This window comes from Oryzias latipes, chromosome 13 (assembly GCF_002234675.1).
Source record: "Oryzias latipes chromosome 13, ASM223467v1".
NCBI classification, from domain to species: Eukaryota; Metazoa; Chordata; class Actinopteri; order Beloniformes; family Adrianichthyidae; genus Oryzias; species Oryzias latipes.
Genome location: NC_019871.2, coordinates 32,531,025 through 32,548,941, shown reverse-complemented (window position 1 = coordinate 32,548,941; position 17,917 = coordinate 32,531,025). Strand labels below are relative to the sequence as shown.

Below are 17,917 nucleotides of genomic sequence, written 5' to 3'. Positions count from 1 at the left end.
TCTGGGGCCAAGGCAAATATTTTCCTCTTAGCTTTTACTGACAGATGGTGATGGGGGGCCAATGTAAACGTTCAGCTCTGGAAAAAGGGCAGCAAACCACAGAAACAGGCTTAGGAAGCTTTAATGATTAGTATTTTAGCGCTGAGATGAAAACAAGAAGCAAATCCAACAGTCAGGGCAGCAGGTTTACAATCCAACTGTGTTGTACAGTCATGAGTTTAACTATAGTCGTTCAGTTAACATGCAGTAACGGCACAAAGGTTCATTGCAATATAAAGGCCATTAGCTGGAATTTACCGTCGCTTACTTAACATTTAGACATAGACCTTTATTTGGGGAGTCAGCCCTCAGAAAACTGTCGGAACAGAACCTCCGACTGTCTGTCCTTGAAATTTGGAACGAAATGGATCTGGAGAATCTCAGAGAATCCTTCGGAAAGAGCAGGAGCCACGAAGTGTTTCCTGTTTGGAGCAGAAGAGGAGACAGATCGTCAGAATGCTGGGATGAAGCAGAAATGCAGCAAGAACAAAAAACCTATGAATCTCTTTGATCCAATATAAGAGCAGAAAATACAGTGACATTTTAAAATGTGACAAATTCTAGTTTTCTTTTTCAAACTATAGTCTCCATCCAGTTGTTCTGCACCAGTGAGGCTTTTTGGGTGTTGACTAACATTTCAGAGGCCTTCACTCACTTGTAACTGTGGAAAACCATTTCATTGACCTTGGCGTGTTTGCCGTCAGACGGAGCCATCTCCCGGAACTGGAAAGGACAGAAAATCCGTGTGAAAAGCGCTCGTCACAGAGCTGAAACCAAGTCAGGCGTGGGGAGGGGGGTGTCGTACTCTGTTGTTGTGCTTGGCTTGCTCCAGAGAAGCAGAGAAGTGGAAACAGCGACACGACACTCCAGCTGCTTTGGCTACGTCCACATACCTGCACAACATGCAGACCTAAGGTCAATTCACCCGTTTAAAAAATGATTAGGATTCCTTAATGTTAAAGTAGCTAAAGTAGTAGTTAGTAGTAGTAACACTCTATAAGACAGTCCATTTTACTAAGAAAGAATCTATCAGCCTAAATCAATAGAAAGAAGCACAAACCACGAACTAAGCGGCTTAAATCAAAGCTTAAAGTAAACCAGCTGGAGACTACTCCACCCTGCCTGTGTAATTATTTCTGCATGCGTGTGTGTGTCATTGTTTTGGAACCGGTTCATATGAAAGGTGAGCTGGGAGCAAACAGGCAAACTGAAACTGATTAGAGCTTCACCGTTTGCGCGACTCCGGGTCTGGGTTGGTGTTGTCGACAGCAACGCTGCGTCCCTCGCTAAGAGCGCGCTCACACACCGCCACGCATTTCTGCCAGGAGCCAAGGGTGTCCTGAGACACCAATGAGAGGATGACGATGGTTGAGATGCAGCAGCCAGTGATGTCTGAGCGACCTAAAATACTTGCAGGAGAAACTCTCAGACGTGAAAACCTTTCTTTGTACTCCACTTACCCTGTTGACATAGAAGTAACCCTTTGGAATAACGTGGGCGTGGAAGAAGGTCGATTTACCGGCTGTAAACAAGAGGGAGTGAGAACAAAAGGCTGTTGGGAGGGGACATGGGTGAGGGCTGACGGAGAGCGGGCCTCACATGCGGGATAACCGACGGCAACGATGACTTCTGTGAGACTGGAGATGAGGGAGGCGGACGGCGGGTCATACAGCCTGGCAGCGGAGTCCAGCTTCCTCTATGAGGAGCAGACAACAGCTATTAGTAAACACAAACAGGAGGAACTTCCCTAAAAGCTGACCCTGCATCAAACAAGATGAACACTAACTATTGTACGTGTGGAAGAAGAAGCCCATCTTCTCAGTAGATTACCTTCAAAAACCTGATTCATCTGCATTACACAAAACTATTTCTCTAGGCACAAAGGTGCAGGGTGGAGTGTGTTGAATTACGCCCTTTTTAAGCCTCTGGGCGATGAATTCATGCAAACAAGCTCTGCAGCCTTTTTAAGGGCCGGGATAAGTGGACAGCCAGACCTGGAGACAGCAGTGAGACAACCCAGGCATTGAACTTCTCTACTGTAGCTCTCACAAAACATCAGCCATAAAAGTAAAATGTTCTTTATAGCATAATGTGATGGTGTAACACGTTTAATGCAACAAATACATCATATTTTCAAAACCCACTACAATAACAATAGTGTTTTTAACATATGCTTGTGTCCTCACATCGAATGAGGAATATGGAATGGGATAAAAAGATACGCACTGCCAGTTATCAGATACCCTGCAGGAATAATAAGATGACCAAAGGAAGAGATACAGACCACGGATGTTAAAACACGAAAGCTCCTCACCATGCATGGAGGGTTCCATCCCAAATCCAGCACCCTGAGACTGTATGCTAGCCGCAAGGAAGGAGGCCGAGGACTAGTGAGTGTAGAAGCCACTATCCAGGATGAAACATCCAAGATGCATGAATCAAGCTCAAGGCCCCAAATGACAGTGTGCTCAGTGAATGTCTCAGGCAATGGAGAGCAGAGGATACAGTGCTGGAGGACAGATCCTCATGGGAGGACAAACCCCTGCATGGGATGTACCACCGGACCATAACTGAAGTGGCTGATATCAAGAAGTCCTACCAATGGCTAGAAAGGGCTGGTCTACAGGACAGCACTGAAGCTCTAATCCTGGCAGCTCAGGAACAAGCCCTGAGCACCAGAGCAATAGAGGCTCAGATCTACCACACCAGACAAGACCCTAGGTGTAAATCCACCACACCAGACAAGACCCAAGGTGTAGATCTACCACACCAGACAAGACCCAAGGTGTAGATCTACCACACCAGACAAGACCCAAGGTGTAGATCTACCACACCAGACAAGACCCAAGGTGTAGATCTACCACACCAGACAAGACCCAAGGTGTAGATCTACCACACCAGACAAGACCCAAGGTGTAGACCTACCACACCAGACAAGACCCAAGGTGTAGACCTACCACACCAGACAAGACCCAAGGTGTAGATCTACCACACCAGACAAGACCCAAGGTGTCGATCTACCACACCAGACAAGACCCAAGGTGTAGATCTACCACACCAGACAAGACCCAAGGTGTAGATCTACCACACCAGACAAGACCCAAGGTGTAGATCTACCACACCAGACGAGACCCAAGGTGTAGATCTACCACACCAGACAAGACCCGACGTGTAAATCTACCACACCAGACAAGACCCAAGGTGTAGATCTACCACACCAGACAAGACCCAAGGTGTCGATCTACCACACCAGACAAGACCCAAGGTGTAGATCTACCACACCAGACAAGACCCAAGGTGTAGATCTACCACACCAGACAAGACCCAAGGTGTAGATCTACCACACCAGACGAGACCCAAGGTGTAGATCTACCACACCAGACAAGACCCGACGTGTAAATCTACCACACCAGACAAGACCCGACGTGTAAATCTACCACACCAGACAAGACCCAAGGTGTAGATCTACCACACCAGACAAGACCCAAGGTGTAGATCTACCACACCAGACAAGACCCAAGGTGTAGATCTACCACACCAGACAAGACCCAAGGTGTAGACTACCACACCAGACAAGACCCAAGGTGTAGATCTACCACACCAGACAAGACCCAAGGTGTAGATCTACCACACCAGACAAGACCCAAGGTGTAGATCTACCACACCAGACAAGACCCAAGGTGTAGATCTACCACACCAGACAAGACCCAAGGTGTAGATCTACCACACCAGACAAGACCCAAGGTGTAGATCTACCACACCAGACAAGACCCAAGGTGTAGATCTACCACACCAGACAAGACCCAAGGTGTAGATCTACCACACCAGACAAGACCCAAGGTGTAGATCTACCACACCAGACAAGACCCAAGGTGTAGATCTACCACACCAGACAAGACCCAAGGTGTAGATCTACCACACCAGACAAGACCCAAGGTGTAGATCTACCACACCAGACAAGACCCAAGGTGTAGATCTACCACACCAGACAAGACCCAAGGTGTAGATCTACCACACCAGACAAGACCCAAGGTGTAGATCTACCACACCAGACAAGACCCAAGGTGTAGATCTACCACACCAGACAAGACCCAAGGTGTAGATCTACCACACCAGACAAGACCCAAGGTGTAGATCTACCACACCAGACAAGACCCAAGGTGTAGATCTACCACACCAGACAAGACCCAAGGTGTAGATCTACCACACCAGACAAGACCCAAGGTGTAGATCTACCACACCAGACAAGACCCAAGGTGTAGATCTACCACACCAGACAAGACCCAAGGTGTAGATCTACCACACCAGACAAGACCCAAGGTGTAGATCTACCACACCAGACAAGACCCAAGGTGTAGATCTACCACACCAGACAAGACCCAAGGTGTAGATCTACCACACCAGACAAGACCCAAGGTGTAGATCTACCACACCAGACAAGACCCAAGGTGTAGATCTACCACACCAGACAAGACCCAAGGTGTAGATCTACCACACCAGACAAGACCCAAGGTGTAGATCTACCACACCAGACAAGACCCAAGGTGTAGATCTACCACACCAGACAAGACCCAAGGTGTAGATCTACCACACCAGACAAGACCCAAGGTGTAGATCTACCACACCAGACAAGACCCAAGGTGTAGATCTACCACACCAGACAAGACCCAAGGTGTAGATCTACCACACCAGACAAGACCCAAGGTGTAGATCTACCACACCAGACAAGACCCAAGGTGTAGATCTACCACACCAGACAAGACCCAAGGTGTAGATCTACCACACCAGACAAGACCCAAGGTGTAGATCTACCACACCAGACAAGACCCAAGGTGTAGATCTACCACACCAGACAAGACCCAAGGTGTAGATCTACCACACCAGACAAGACCCAAGGTGTAGATCTACCACACCAGACAAGACCAAGGTGTAGATCTACCACACCAGACAAGACCCAAGGTGTAGATCTACCACACCAGACAAGACCCAAGGTGTAGATCTACCACACCAGACAAGACCCAAGGTGTAGATCTACCACACCAGACAAGACCCAAGGTGTAGATCTACCACACCAGACAAGACCCAAGGTGTAGATCTACCACACCAGACAAGACCCAAGGTGTAGATCTACCACACCAGACAAGACCCAAGGTGTAGATCTACCACACCAGACAAGACCCAAGGTGTAGATCTACCACACCAGACAAGACCCAAGGTGTAGATCTACCACACCAGACAAGACCCAAGGTGTAGATCTACCACACCAGACAAGACCCAAGGTGTAGATCTACCACACCAGACAAGACCCAAGGTGTAGATCTACCACACCAGACAAGACCCAAGGTGTAGATCTACCACACCAGACAAGACCCAAGGTGTAGATCTACCACACCAGACAAGACCCAAGGTGTAGATCTACCACACCAGACAAGACCCAAGGTGTAGATCTACCACACCAGACAAGACCCAAGGTGTAGATCTACCACACCAGACAAGACCCAAGGTGTAGATCTACCACACCAGACAAGACCCAAGGTGTAGATCTACCACACCAGACAAGACCCAAGGTGTAGATCTACCACACCAGACAAGACCCAAGGTGTAGATCTACCACACCAGACAAGACCCAAGGTGTAGATCTACCACACCAGACAAGACCCAAGGTGTAGATCTACCACACCAGACAAGACCCAAGGTGTAGATCTACCACACCAGACAAGACCCGACGTGTAGATCTACCACACCAGACAAGACCCAAGGTGTAGATCTACCACACCAGACAAGACCCAAGGTGTAGATCTACCACACCAGACAAGACCCACGTGTAAATCTACCACACCAGACAAGACCCAAGGTGTAGATCTACCACACCAGACAAGACCCAAGGTGTAGATCTACCACACCAGACAAGACCCAAGGTGTAGATCTGCCACACCAGACAAGACCCAAGGTGTAGATCTACCACACCAGACAAGACCCACGGTGTATATCTACCACACCAGACAAGACCCACGGTGTAGATCTACCACACCAGACAAGACCCGACGTGTAGATCTACCACACCAGACAAGACCCAAGGTGTAGATCTACCACACCAGACAAGACCCAAGGTGTAGATCTACCACACCAGACAAGACCCAAGGTGTAGATCTACCACACCAGACAAGACCCAAGGTGTAGACCTACCACACCAGACAAGACCCAAGGTGTCGATCTACCACACCAGACAAGACCCAAGGTGTAGATCTACCACACCAGACAAGACCCAAGGTGTAGATCTACCACACCAGACAAGACCCAAGGTGTCGATCTACCACACCAGACAAGACCCAAGGTGTAGATCTAGCACACCAGACAAGACCCAAGGTGTAGATCTACCACACCAGACAAGACCCAAGGTGTAGATTTACCACACCAGACAAGACCCAAGGTGTAGACCTACCACACCAGACAAGACCCAAGGTGTAGATTTACCACACCAGACAAGACCCGACGTGCAAATCTACCACACCAGACAAGACCCAAGGTGTAGATCTACCACACCAGACAAGACCCAAGGTGTAGATCTACCACACCAGACAAGACCCAAGGTGTAGATCTACCACACCAGACAAGACCCAAGGTGTAGATCTACCACACCAGACAAGACCCAAGGTGTAGATCTACCACACCAGACAAGACCCAAGGTGTCGATCTACCACACCAGACAAGACCCAAGGTGTAGGCTGTGCAAAGAGGCGCCTGAAACAATCCAGCACATAACTGCAGGATGTAAGATGCTGGCAGGTAAAGCATACATGGAGCGCCACAATCAAGTGGCTGGAATAATATACAGGAACATGTGTGCAGAATATGGACTGGAAACCCCAAGGTCAAAATGGGAAACACCTCCGAAAGTGGTAGAGAATGAGAGGGCAACGATCCTGTGGGACTTCCAGATCCAGACTGATAGGATGGTAATGGCAAACCAACCAGACATTGTAGTGGTGGATAAAGAACAGAGGAAAGCCGTTGTGGTGGATGTGGCAGTGCCAAGCGATGGGAACATCAGGAAGAAGGAACATGAGAAACTGGAGAAATACCAGGGACTCAGAGAAGAACTGGAGAAAGCCTGGAAAGTGAAGGTGACAGTGGTGCCTGTGGTAATTGGAGCACTCGGGGCAGTAACCCCCAAGCTGGAGGAGTGGCTACAACAGATACCTGGAAAGACCTCAGACCTCTCAATCCAGAAAAGAACAGTTCTAGGAACAGCTAAGATACTGCAGGACCCTCAAGCTCCCAGGCCTCTGCTAGAGGACCCGAGCTTAGAGGAGAAACCACCCGCGAAAGAGGGAGGGGGCGTTTTTTATAGGTGTTTATGTAGGTGGGGTCGGTCGTCAGTCGAACGATTTTGTTGGAAACTGGATCTACAATGTACGGCTGGATACCTCGCCGTATATTTATACGCCATTTTTTGCACCGCTAATGTTAGCTTGGACTTGTGAGGTGCTTGTTGCTAGCGGGAGAGTACGACGGAGTTTTAGGGACACGGTGAGGAAAAAAAATTCTGGCCAACGTTTCGAGAAAAAACTCGTCGTGTCGAGATAAAAGTTGAAATAAAGTTTCTATATTAAAGTCGCAATGTTGCGCAAGAGAGATTTTATCTCGTAAATTTAGGAGATAAAAACTCGTAAATGTATTAGATAAAAACTCGTAAATGTATTAGAAAAAAACCCGTAAATTTACAAGATTATTTTGGAAGTGAGCAGCATGCAGAGCAGCAGGTGAACGCCGCGCAGCAGCAGATCAGACCGACTAAACTCAGTTGAACAGGTGAGCTAAATGTTTATTGATAACGTTCCAAATGACTGGAAGCTCATTTGTTTGATTTACAATTTATTAAAGTTTTATTTATTGACGGTTGGTTTGCAGGATCTCTGCAGCCCGATGAAGCCATCGGGTGTCCCTGCAGCTTTCCACTTCAATCCTTTCTTCCTCCACGAAAGACAAGATCTCTACGTTTGTGTGACGCTTCAGTCTGAGGAGGAGAAGCACTTTTTGCCTATTTTAACGTTGTAATGCTAATATAACAGACTATTTTCATTCATCTTTGTTTTTTAATGATCAAACGGGACGCTTCATCTGGAGGAGTGGGTGTATGGAACACTGTTTACTTCTGCATTGGTGATCTGATGACAGATTCATGACGTAAGGTGACAGATGAACTTCAGGGTTTGTGAATGAAAAGGAGAATAAAGGCTGCAGCGGTTCTCTACACCCAAACGTGTCTCTGAGCTCCTTATTTTACATATGAAACGCCGCTTTACTGACACCAAACCCCGGAAAGACGGATCCACTGACAATAATCTGATTTAGAGTCGCCAAAGGCTCAGAATCTCTTTGTTTTAAACCTATAATCCGGAAATAAAGCTTCACAAAAGGCTCCACACATTTCTTCTTCAAGCTAGGCTCCGATAAACGGACAAATTCGGTGTTTTCTCCTTGTTAATCTATGAATTTCTTCCCGTAAATTTACGAGTTTTTATCTCCTAATAAAATTACTTTTTTTTGGTGGCCATAAAACTCTGTCGTAAACTCTGGTACAAAGCCACTAGCTCACTAACATTAGCCATAACACTGAATACTTCTGCTCTCGCGCAACATTGCGACTTTAATCTCGAAACTTTATTTCAACTTTTATCTCGACACGACGAGTTTTTTCTCGAGAATTTTTTTCCTCACCGTGGCCCTAAAACTCGGTCGTAGGAGAGAGAGCAAACAGAGGCATGCTAGGAAATTAACTAGGCTAACTTCCGCGCTAACAGTCCCACCCAAACGCACATTTCTAATGACCCCGTCTGCTCTGCAGAAAATATGTCTTAAAAACAGTTTTTTTATTTTATGTATAAACAGCATAATCATAATTAAAAGACCACTGGGAGCAATGTTACAATAGAAAAAAATAGTTGGACTGGGACTTTTAATAAGCCAAAATTTCTACTAATGGGGTAAGAAAAACGGTCTTATAATGAATTCTTATTTGAAGAAAAAAGTTCCAGTCACTAAGACATGTTTCCTTAAGGCTATTTTGCTGTTGAAAAACTTTCTTGGTAAGATTAGTTTTCTTGCAAGACAGGACAGAAAAAAGGACATTTTTCTTGAAACCAAGGTCGTTCTACTTCCTTAAGATTCCATTTTTGCAGAGTAAGCAAATAAATAAATGAATTTATAATAATTTCAGTCAGAAAACTCCTTCACTAAAGACTTCAGTGTCTCTCCTGACCTTCCTTCTGAATCCAAACGAATGTTTAGAGGCTAAACTTTCAGAATAAGTTTAGTACAGAACAAATATTTTCATAAAATAGAAATGTTTAACAACAAGTAGGCTAATCACCATTATTACACACATTATGAATATTCTATAAATATCTTGATATTTGGGGACAGAGGACTTCGTGGGGGGAATCGTACTCACAGGATCAAAGTCAGGCAGGTTGAAGGGGGCGTTCTTCCAGCCTAAAAAGTATTCCTCCGGGGTGTGGAACTGCAGTCCAATGTTCAGAGCGAACTGCAACAGAAGGAGGGAAACTTGGAGCCATTGATGTTTGGCGTGACGTATGCAGGGGGGGGGCAAAGGAACCAAAAATGAGTAGCTGAGGAAACACATCAAGGCAGCAGCTCTTACCAAACGGTCACTGCAGGAAAAATCCTTCTTCTTTTTGCCAGGAGCCCAGTTTTCTGGCCTCCCTGCAGCGTCTGCACAAACAGACGGCTGCAGCCTTAGTGTGCACTTATGTGTTCGTGTGACCTTTGACATTTACATGACAAGATCCTCATGTCTACAAAAGCAACTAAAAGCTTATTTCTGACTTAGGTTCTTCTGTTATCAGACATACCTGACATGTTTCGACGGACGTCCATTGAAACATGTCAGGTATGTGCACAAACACAACCGTGTCTGATAACAGAAGAATCCAAGAAGTCAGGAAACAGTGCAGAAACTGTGACCTTTATTGAACCAACATAAAGCTTAGTTTTCAAAGGTTTAGCTCTGACAAGTTTGTAATACAACACAGCCTTCTTTTATTCCAGTGTTTGAAACATGCCAGCGAAAAGGACTAACCTCCCACATAGAAGCTCTGTTTGAGGTCAACGGTCACGCCGTCATTAGCCTGGTCAGGAAACACGCAGAGAGATCAACAAATCAGAAAAAGCAACAGAAGACAAAGCAGAGAAAACCTTTCCAGGCCCGTCTGTGAATGTCTGCCGGGGTGTCTGCGTGCTCCTGACAACCTTCTCACACAGGTGGTCCCACATCCCCGTCACTGGTTTCCTGTAGATTCCAGGACCGGCTGCCACAAACACCTGAAACAGGGACAAGGAGGGGATTCCAATTCTGCTTCCCACCCGCCGCTCCAACCTGTAGAGTGACCAACCTGCACGGGCAGCTGCAGCGTGGCCAGGACGTCCTCCACCTTCGATTTGAACACCTCCGGCCTCAGTTTGCCTTTGGCGATCCCGAGCTGGTTGGTGAAGAACACCACCTGATGAAGGAGCGGACACTTTAGAAGCCAGAGTTGAGCACTGCCAGAGCAAATACATTGGAATATTTCAATTACTGGTTGAAACTTCTGAAAGATCTCATTTCTTCGCTCACCTTGTATCCTTTCTTAAGCAAACTGGACAGTTTTGGCTGAATCTCTACGTAAAGAATCCTGGTTATCAAGAAAAAAGAAGGCCGGAACAGCCCGAGCACACAGGTAAATCCAACTATACAAGCCTAAAGACGATAGCAGTGACACAAACGTCCACGATCTTCACGATGATGATGGTAAAAACATGCGAAGCGACATACTTCCAGTCGTCTGGTGCGGTAGGAAAGACTTTGCCTGATTTGGTTGTGATGATGCATCCATCGATGTCAAAACCAGCAATCTAAGAGAAGGAGAAACCCAGAACAGGAGGATGAGCGTCACACAGGGGTCTCATAGGCTCTGTCTGATGAGAACGATGGAAGACAAATATAAAGAAAATTACGTTTAAAAGCCCATTTCATGCAAAAATCAACTGTTTTTGAGCGTTTAAGTGTATCATAATGTTAATTCCTTACAACCCAAAGTTGTAATTTGATCCATAACGTCTTTGTTTTCCTCGTCTAAACTGGAATCTGAATCTAAACTGTACAGCTAGATATCTCCAACATTTCTGCTGCATCGGTAATGCTAGGTTGGGGGTGTGAAAGGAGAGTGTAAACAGAGAGCTCTCTGTAACGAGGAGGGTAAGGGGGCGGGGTTGCTCTGAGACAAAGTCCACGCCCCTTCAGAGGTGAATTTCTAATGAGCTCCTGCGGCTCTTCAGAAACGTGGAAAACGACATGACACAGGTTTTTGCTTAAACCAGGATCATCGCGAATAAAAGACCAACGAGAACCTAGTTAGATCAAAAGACGATCAGAGAGGGACTTATGACATCACAAAGTGAAGAACAGCCCCTTCCAGGAGGAGTCTCTGCTGCCAGCTCCGCCCCCAGGCTAGCAGACACGCCCACTTTCTCTATGTAGCTAGCGGTGATCGGCTAATCGCCTTAATTTTATTTTTAACAATGTTCACATTCATCTTTACAAAAGTTGGGATGTTTGTTTGTTTTGGTGGGTAAAACAAAGACACCCTGCCGAGGCCGACTCTAAGATGACATCATTAAATGGGCGGCACCCATAAGGAGAGAAAGGCGGAGCCTCAGAGTTGGTAGAAAATGATCCGTGAAAATAATTTATATTTCATAAAAAAATCTTTCTCTAGTGTGCCAAAGGTCATTTATTTTCAGATATATGGATATATTTTACTCTGAAAGACTTAAGAAAAGTAAGATATAGGCTTTTAAAAAACAGCAGCTGCATCTGCACACTTAAAGCATGAGGCCTTCTGAGCAAACATCTAATCTTTGACTGTTTACAGCCGTGATCCAGTCATGATCTTCACCTTTTCACTTGCTGTGACTCCTGCAGCTGTATAAACCAACAGGTTCCCTGTTTGCTCCCAGCTGCTCTTCACGGAAGCCTGTACCGAGGACGAAGAGGATGAGGAGGATGAGGACTTCATGGCTTTGCTCTCCTTTGCAGCAAACTCCTGCAGCTGCTGAAGCTTTTCCTCAGCCAGCCCTTCCTCCTCCTCCTCCTCTTTCATCGCTCGATCTGCGTCCTGGTCTCTTCTTTGCCGCTTTGTCTCAGGACGGTCTTTTTCTGGGCTCAGACGTCTCTTAGATGACTGTGGAGGACAATAAGGCACACATTTACATTTTTTCCTTTATTTGTCCGTCTTTCCACAACATGATGTTTTGGAGCTAAATGATTGAACATTTGTTGTGCTTTACCTTCACAGGAGAGGCAGGAAAGAAATCTTTTATGCTGCGTTTGGGTGTTGGGCTGGGTTCAGCCTCTTTCTCTCTCTGGTTTCCCGCCGATTTAGTCTTGTCTGTCACTTTCAATCCTTTCTTGGGCATGTCGGCTGCAGTTCCGTTGGAGCTCAGGCAGAAGTTGGCAGTAAGTGGATGGCGGTGGTTCACCAGGTAGAGGGTGCCTCCGTGGGTTAGCTTCCCAGACTGACCTCGACCCAACTTCTCTCCTTCAAGGAAACTGGGATTTGGACCCAGCTGAGAAGAAGAAGATGAGAGGATGAACGCTGGACTGAAGGAGAAACACGCCAGCAGAAGGTTTAGTGCTCCAAAGATCTTTCCACACATAACTGATGCTAAACTAATGTTTTAAGTGTTAAGTTACTCGTGTTAAATCTACATGTCTCTAACAGGTTAGTATTATCACCAAACTGCATGTTTGTTGTCATACCTGAGTAACAAGAACATTCTGCTCTGCAAAACACGCAACCACCTTCACTGTAAACAGACAAGAATGATGGGTGTTCACCAGAAGCCTGCATTTACAGCCACATCCATGCGTTTACCGTGTAAACAACAATATTCTGCCCCGTGTTAAGCTCCGTGTACGCCTGACCGGAGAGAAGACGGCCTGGCAAAATCCATAAATAGTTTGGTTTTAACTGACGGGGGTCCATGGGAGTTTTACACCTAAAAAAGATTTCAATGAGATTTTTGGGAAATTTACATAAACCAATAATTTCTACAAATTTAAGGATTGTTTTGATAATTAAAAAATTCTCTAGGACTTAAGAGCCCCTTACTAACAAACGTCACACTAAAAATTTCCCAGCTTAGTCTCCTAAACTCACATTTAGCAGGTTTTTACCTAATAAATATAGATGATGATGCTCATTCATATATATTTAAATAACATTTTAACATTCAATTTGATGTTCCAAAAATACATTTTAGATTCACACACTTTGACTAAGTCACAATAAAAATAAAAGTGGAGATCATTATCCTTCTTTGAACGGGAAAAATACTGATGAGAAATAAAACAGAACAATGTAGTTTCCGTTGAACTAGCTCAGACCAATTAGCATTTTATTGTATGATATTTTATTGGTTTATTGGCTGTTAGCTTACAAGAAGTTTAAAATCATCATTTTGCTGGTTATACATGCAATTCACTAAACTCTACAGCCTTTGTATGTGAGACCCTTCCTCTGCCTCCCCCCCTTCCTCTGCCCCCCCCCCTTCCTCTGCCTCCCCCCCTTCCTCTGCCTCCCCCCATCCTCTGCCTCCCCCCGGTTCTGCCTCACCCTGGTGCCTGGAGCATTTCTTGTCGGTGACTCCGGTGTCCGGACCCCGGCCCAGAATAACAGCGCGTCCGTCCTCCAGCACAATCCGAGCTCCAGTGTTGGTGACCAACAAGCAGGACATCAACGCGACTTCCGGTTTTTTTTTTAAAGCTAAAAGTTAAACTCTCTCGTTTGTAATGTTTTTAATGTTATTTTCTTTACCCAAGGATCCAATGGGATCACATTTGTTTTTATTTTTAACTTTCGGTCAAAAACGGAGGAGGGGAGTTCATGTGTTTTCAAACTGGCACCGTCCTGCACGCGCGGTCCGCCGGGAAAATAGGCTCGTTCAGAAACGTCATCTCCGGGAAGGTTCCACACCCATGTCTACTTTCAGAGGATGTCCGCTAACATCTCAAACTTCTCGTTTCCTCATCACCTTAAAAGAATACGGTAAAGTTATTTTTGTTTCCCCTATAGCCTTTAGAACGTGTGTTTATAGAGTTTTAAGCTACAAAATGATGTAGTGAGAAACAATAATAAAAACCCATGGATGACACATATGGACTGGGAACAAACTGTGGAGGTGATCATCAGGGATTATTTAATTATGTTTTTATGCTCTTTGATTATCCATTTACTGAACATTGATTCGTGAACTGTGTTTACTTGCTGCAAAGTAAACAGTTAAACTTGCATGCATCATCCAGTAGCGGTTTTAGGCATCAACAGATAAGTAGATCGTAAGGTTGCAGGTTCGATTCCCGCCTTGCACGCCCATGAGTCGAAGTGTCCTTGGGCAAGACACTGAACCCCACCTTGCCTCTGGTGGTAGGCGGGCGCCTGTGTTTGGCAGCGGAGCGACCACCAGTGTGTGACTGTGTGAATGGGTCTGTGACTGTAAAGCGCTTTGTCCTTGTAGGAAGAAAGGCGCTATATAAGTATACGCCATTTACAATGAGTTATATCGCTAGAGGAGACACGCCCGCTTAAGAAGAAGCCTGGCCGACGGTGGCGGAGCGCGACGCCATCTTGGGGAGGTTGACGGCGCCCACATGACAATGATTTCTATAGCCTTTGGTGGCATCTAAGTAGCTTTTATATAATTTAATCAATTACTTCTTACTTATTGAATTTATTCATTTAAGTTGGAGAAGTTATATATATATGCGTCACAATGAAAATAAGATCAGAAATTCTTGCGTTTACTTTGTTCTTTTTCTCCAAGCAGAAACTCTTTCTTTTGCTGATGATGCAGCCGTGTCACTTTTTTGATGGACGTATAATCTTCATACGCCGTCATTAAAACCTCAGACTCCGTCTCACTGAAGTATAGCGCTTTCTTTTTTTCTCCACGCGTTTCCATGGTGACTCCGGAAATCGGCGATCTATTGAGAATGTCTTTATGTACCTGCTGTGCACGTGCATTAACCCAGGGTTACCAAGTGGAGCGTAATTACGCCAACTCATATCCGGTCTTTTGGAACCGACATACCCAGAGTAAGCAAGTTCAGGTGGATTTCAGCCAGAGTTCAGGGTTAAAGTCAGGCTAGTTTAAATATATATGGAATACCCCCCAGGAAGCATGTTTAAACTAGTACTTTAAACTGTATTTTTGCCATGCTAGTGGTCTTTTTTTTAATGTTCTGATAGCTGTTATAATGCGGTGCAGAATTCTGATAAATGTCTATCAATTTCTTAATTTCAATGACAATAAAACATGTCAGTTGAAATGGACAAAGTGACTCTTTGGGGGGGGCCTGGGTCTCGCCCGGGGAGTAATTCAGGGTAGAACCGCCACTGGTTTGCAGGTGGGCTTGAGGCCCCTTGAGGTTTCTTTTTTTACTCTGGTTTTAACTATAATATTTTTAAAAGTTGGAAACGCGCCTCCACTTGGTTGAATCCCCTTTTATGAGTGTGTCGGACCCTCTTGTGTTGCCACACTGTGGTCATTGGCAAAGCTGTCTGTGATTCCTGGTCTGTTTTCTGTTTGTGCTGACTGGTTTTTGGAACAGATACCTGTGGATTGCAGACTAGACTTGGGGAGGTGATCGTGTTCGACTGGTGCAGAAATGTACTGCGGTGAAGTTAGTTTAGGTTGGATATTCGACAGACATTCAGCCCGGATCTCCAGTGGGGTCTCTTAGAGACCGTCAACGAATTAACAAGTGCATGAGATGGAGAAGATTTTAGATCAAACCCAAGACTAGATGCTTTGCAAAATTAAATAAATTACTATAAAACACTTCATGTTGTGTCTAAATCAGATTTCTTTTGCAATGTTTTAATAGGAAAAGTTTTGCAATCATAGATGCTCAATATTTCCAAAGCAAAATGGTTTGAAGTGAAGGGTTTTTTTTGTTTGTTTATTTCAACAAATTATGGCTCCAACATAAACATACAGACTTTAACAAAATGTACATGAATTTTTATACAAAAACTCTAGCTATTCGCAAGTTATTTCTGTTCAGTGACCCAAAAACATGAAACTTCTGCCAAATTGTTGTTCTGACATGCCTACATCAGATACATTAATTGGTTTAGCAATTCTAGATACAAATCTTACATGTATTTTTGTATTAAAATTCCAGCTGTTCGCATATGAAATCTTTTTTTCAATAGCTCCCAAACCGCCTGACCCAAAGAGATGAAACATATGCCGAATGATGCTATTGATATACCAACTTCAGACACATGATATCAATTTTATATTAAAATTTTAGCAGTTCGCATTTGAAATCTGTTCCTTTTTTTTTCAATGGCTCCCAAAACGTCACCCAAACGGATGAAACCTTTGCCGAATTGTTTTACTGAAATCCCAACATCAGACACACCACTTTGTTCCGTAATCTTGGATAATACAAAATTTATATGAATTTTTATATCAAAATTCCAGAGATTTGCATATGAAATCTATTCTTTTTTTTCTTCAATAACCCTCTAAACCACCTGACCATGAGAGATTGAAACTATGCCGAATTGACCAACTGTCATATGCAAACCTCTGGAATTTTGATATAAAAATTCATATAAAATATTTAACATCTTTGATTCCAAAACAAAGTGTGTCTGCTTTGGGAGCAGAGGGAGAGCAGAGGACAGCGGAGCTTTCGCCAGGTGCTGTAGATGCATCCCCCCCCCACTGTGAAGTTAGTGTCAGGTTAAATATTTGACCGACAGCCCAGAGTCTCTTAGGGACAGTCAACAAATGCATGATATGGCGGAGATTTTAGATCAAACCTTAGACTTTGCAAAAAGAAAAGGATTGCAATCAAACATTTCACGTTGTGTTCAAAGGATCATATTTATTTTGCTATGTTTTTATAAGAACAATGGTTTGAAGTTAATATTATGGGGTTTCGTTCAATAGCTCCCAAACCATGTGACCTTAGGATTCCAAATGTATTGTGATGCCAACATAACACCAGCCACATCAACTGATTTTGCCATCATACGTGATACATTCTATATGAATTTTTAAATTATAATTTCAGAGGTCTCCATATGAATTCTTGCAGTTCTTTACGATAACTTCCAAACCACGTGACCCAGCGAGTCCACCTGTGGGCCAAATTGTGGCACAGACACCCCAACATCAGACGCACCACCAAATTTTTAAATTAAATTGTCAGAGGTTTCCAAATGAATTCTAGCCATTTTTTTCAATAGCTCCCGAACCATGTGACCCAACAGTCCAAAAGCATTCCATTGGTCGAGAAGGATATTTGACTGAAGAAAACCATAACATCTGAATGACTCCATTCTGTGCTTCCTTCCTCCAGCTATCTGCCACAGATTGCTGCTCCAATGCATTTTTGTCACTATTATGACAACCCACCACATCACCTAAGGATGAGGAAGATGGGCCAGCTGTCTGTCATGTATGATTGCAAAACAAAGTGGTGTGTCTGATGTTGGCACAATAATTTGGCATGTATTTGGAATTCTACGGTCACATGGTTTAGAAGCATTGAAAAATAGAATATTAACTTAAAACCGTTTTTCTTATAAAAACTTTGCAAACTAAATATTTAAATCAGGGGTCGGCAATCTTTTTTACTCAAAGAGCCATTTGGGACCGCCCCTAATGAGAAGAAAGCACCCGGAGCCACAACCCGTTTATGCACGTTTATATTATATCAAGGCTGCTCATCACGTCGATCACGATCGACCGGTTGATCTTCAAGGACATGAGTGTAGATCGCGGTCCAGAAACAGTACTT

General features: G+C 44.5%; 2 protein-coding genes across 3 annotated transcripts in view; one reads left to right on the top strand and one right to left on the bottom strand.

Moving 5' to 3' along the window:
- Positions 1–105: 105 nt before the first annotated feature.
- On the bottom strand, positions 106–14,017 carry pnkp (polynucleotide kinase 3'-phosphatase). The gene is made up of 17 exons (XM_004075963.3): positions 13,716–14,017; positions 12,860–12,906; positions 12,388–12,666; positions 11,997–12,281; positions 10,874–10,953; positions 10,676–10,733; positions 10,455–10,562; positions 10,312–10,383; positions 10,142–10,190; positions 9,704–9,774; positions 9,494–9,586; positions 1,639–1,735; positions 1,500–1,561; positions 1,269–1,378; positions 845–932; positions 695–762; positions 106–461 (listed from the first exon to the last, which is right to left on the bottom strand). The coding sequence occupies exons 1-17, from the start codon at positions 13,834–13,836 to the stop codon at positions 341–343; spliced, it is 1,809 nt and encodes a 602-aa protein (XP_004076011.1). The 5' UTR covers positions 13,837–14,017; the 3' UTR covers positions 106–340.
- LOC101159605 (TRPM8 channel-associated factor homolog) overlaps positions 12,703–17,917 on the top strand; it is a 23,140-nt gene continuing 17,925 nt past the window's right edge. Inside the window, exon 1 of one of the 2 annotated variants that reach the window (XM_023961444.1) lies at positions 12,703–12,726. The gene's annotated coding sequence lies outside the window, so the exon portion shown is untranslated. Of the gene's footprint in view, positions 12,727–14,041; positions 14,148–17,917 lie in introns of those variants that run through there. The other variant, XM_023961442.1, reaches the window with a different exon arrangement.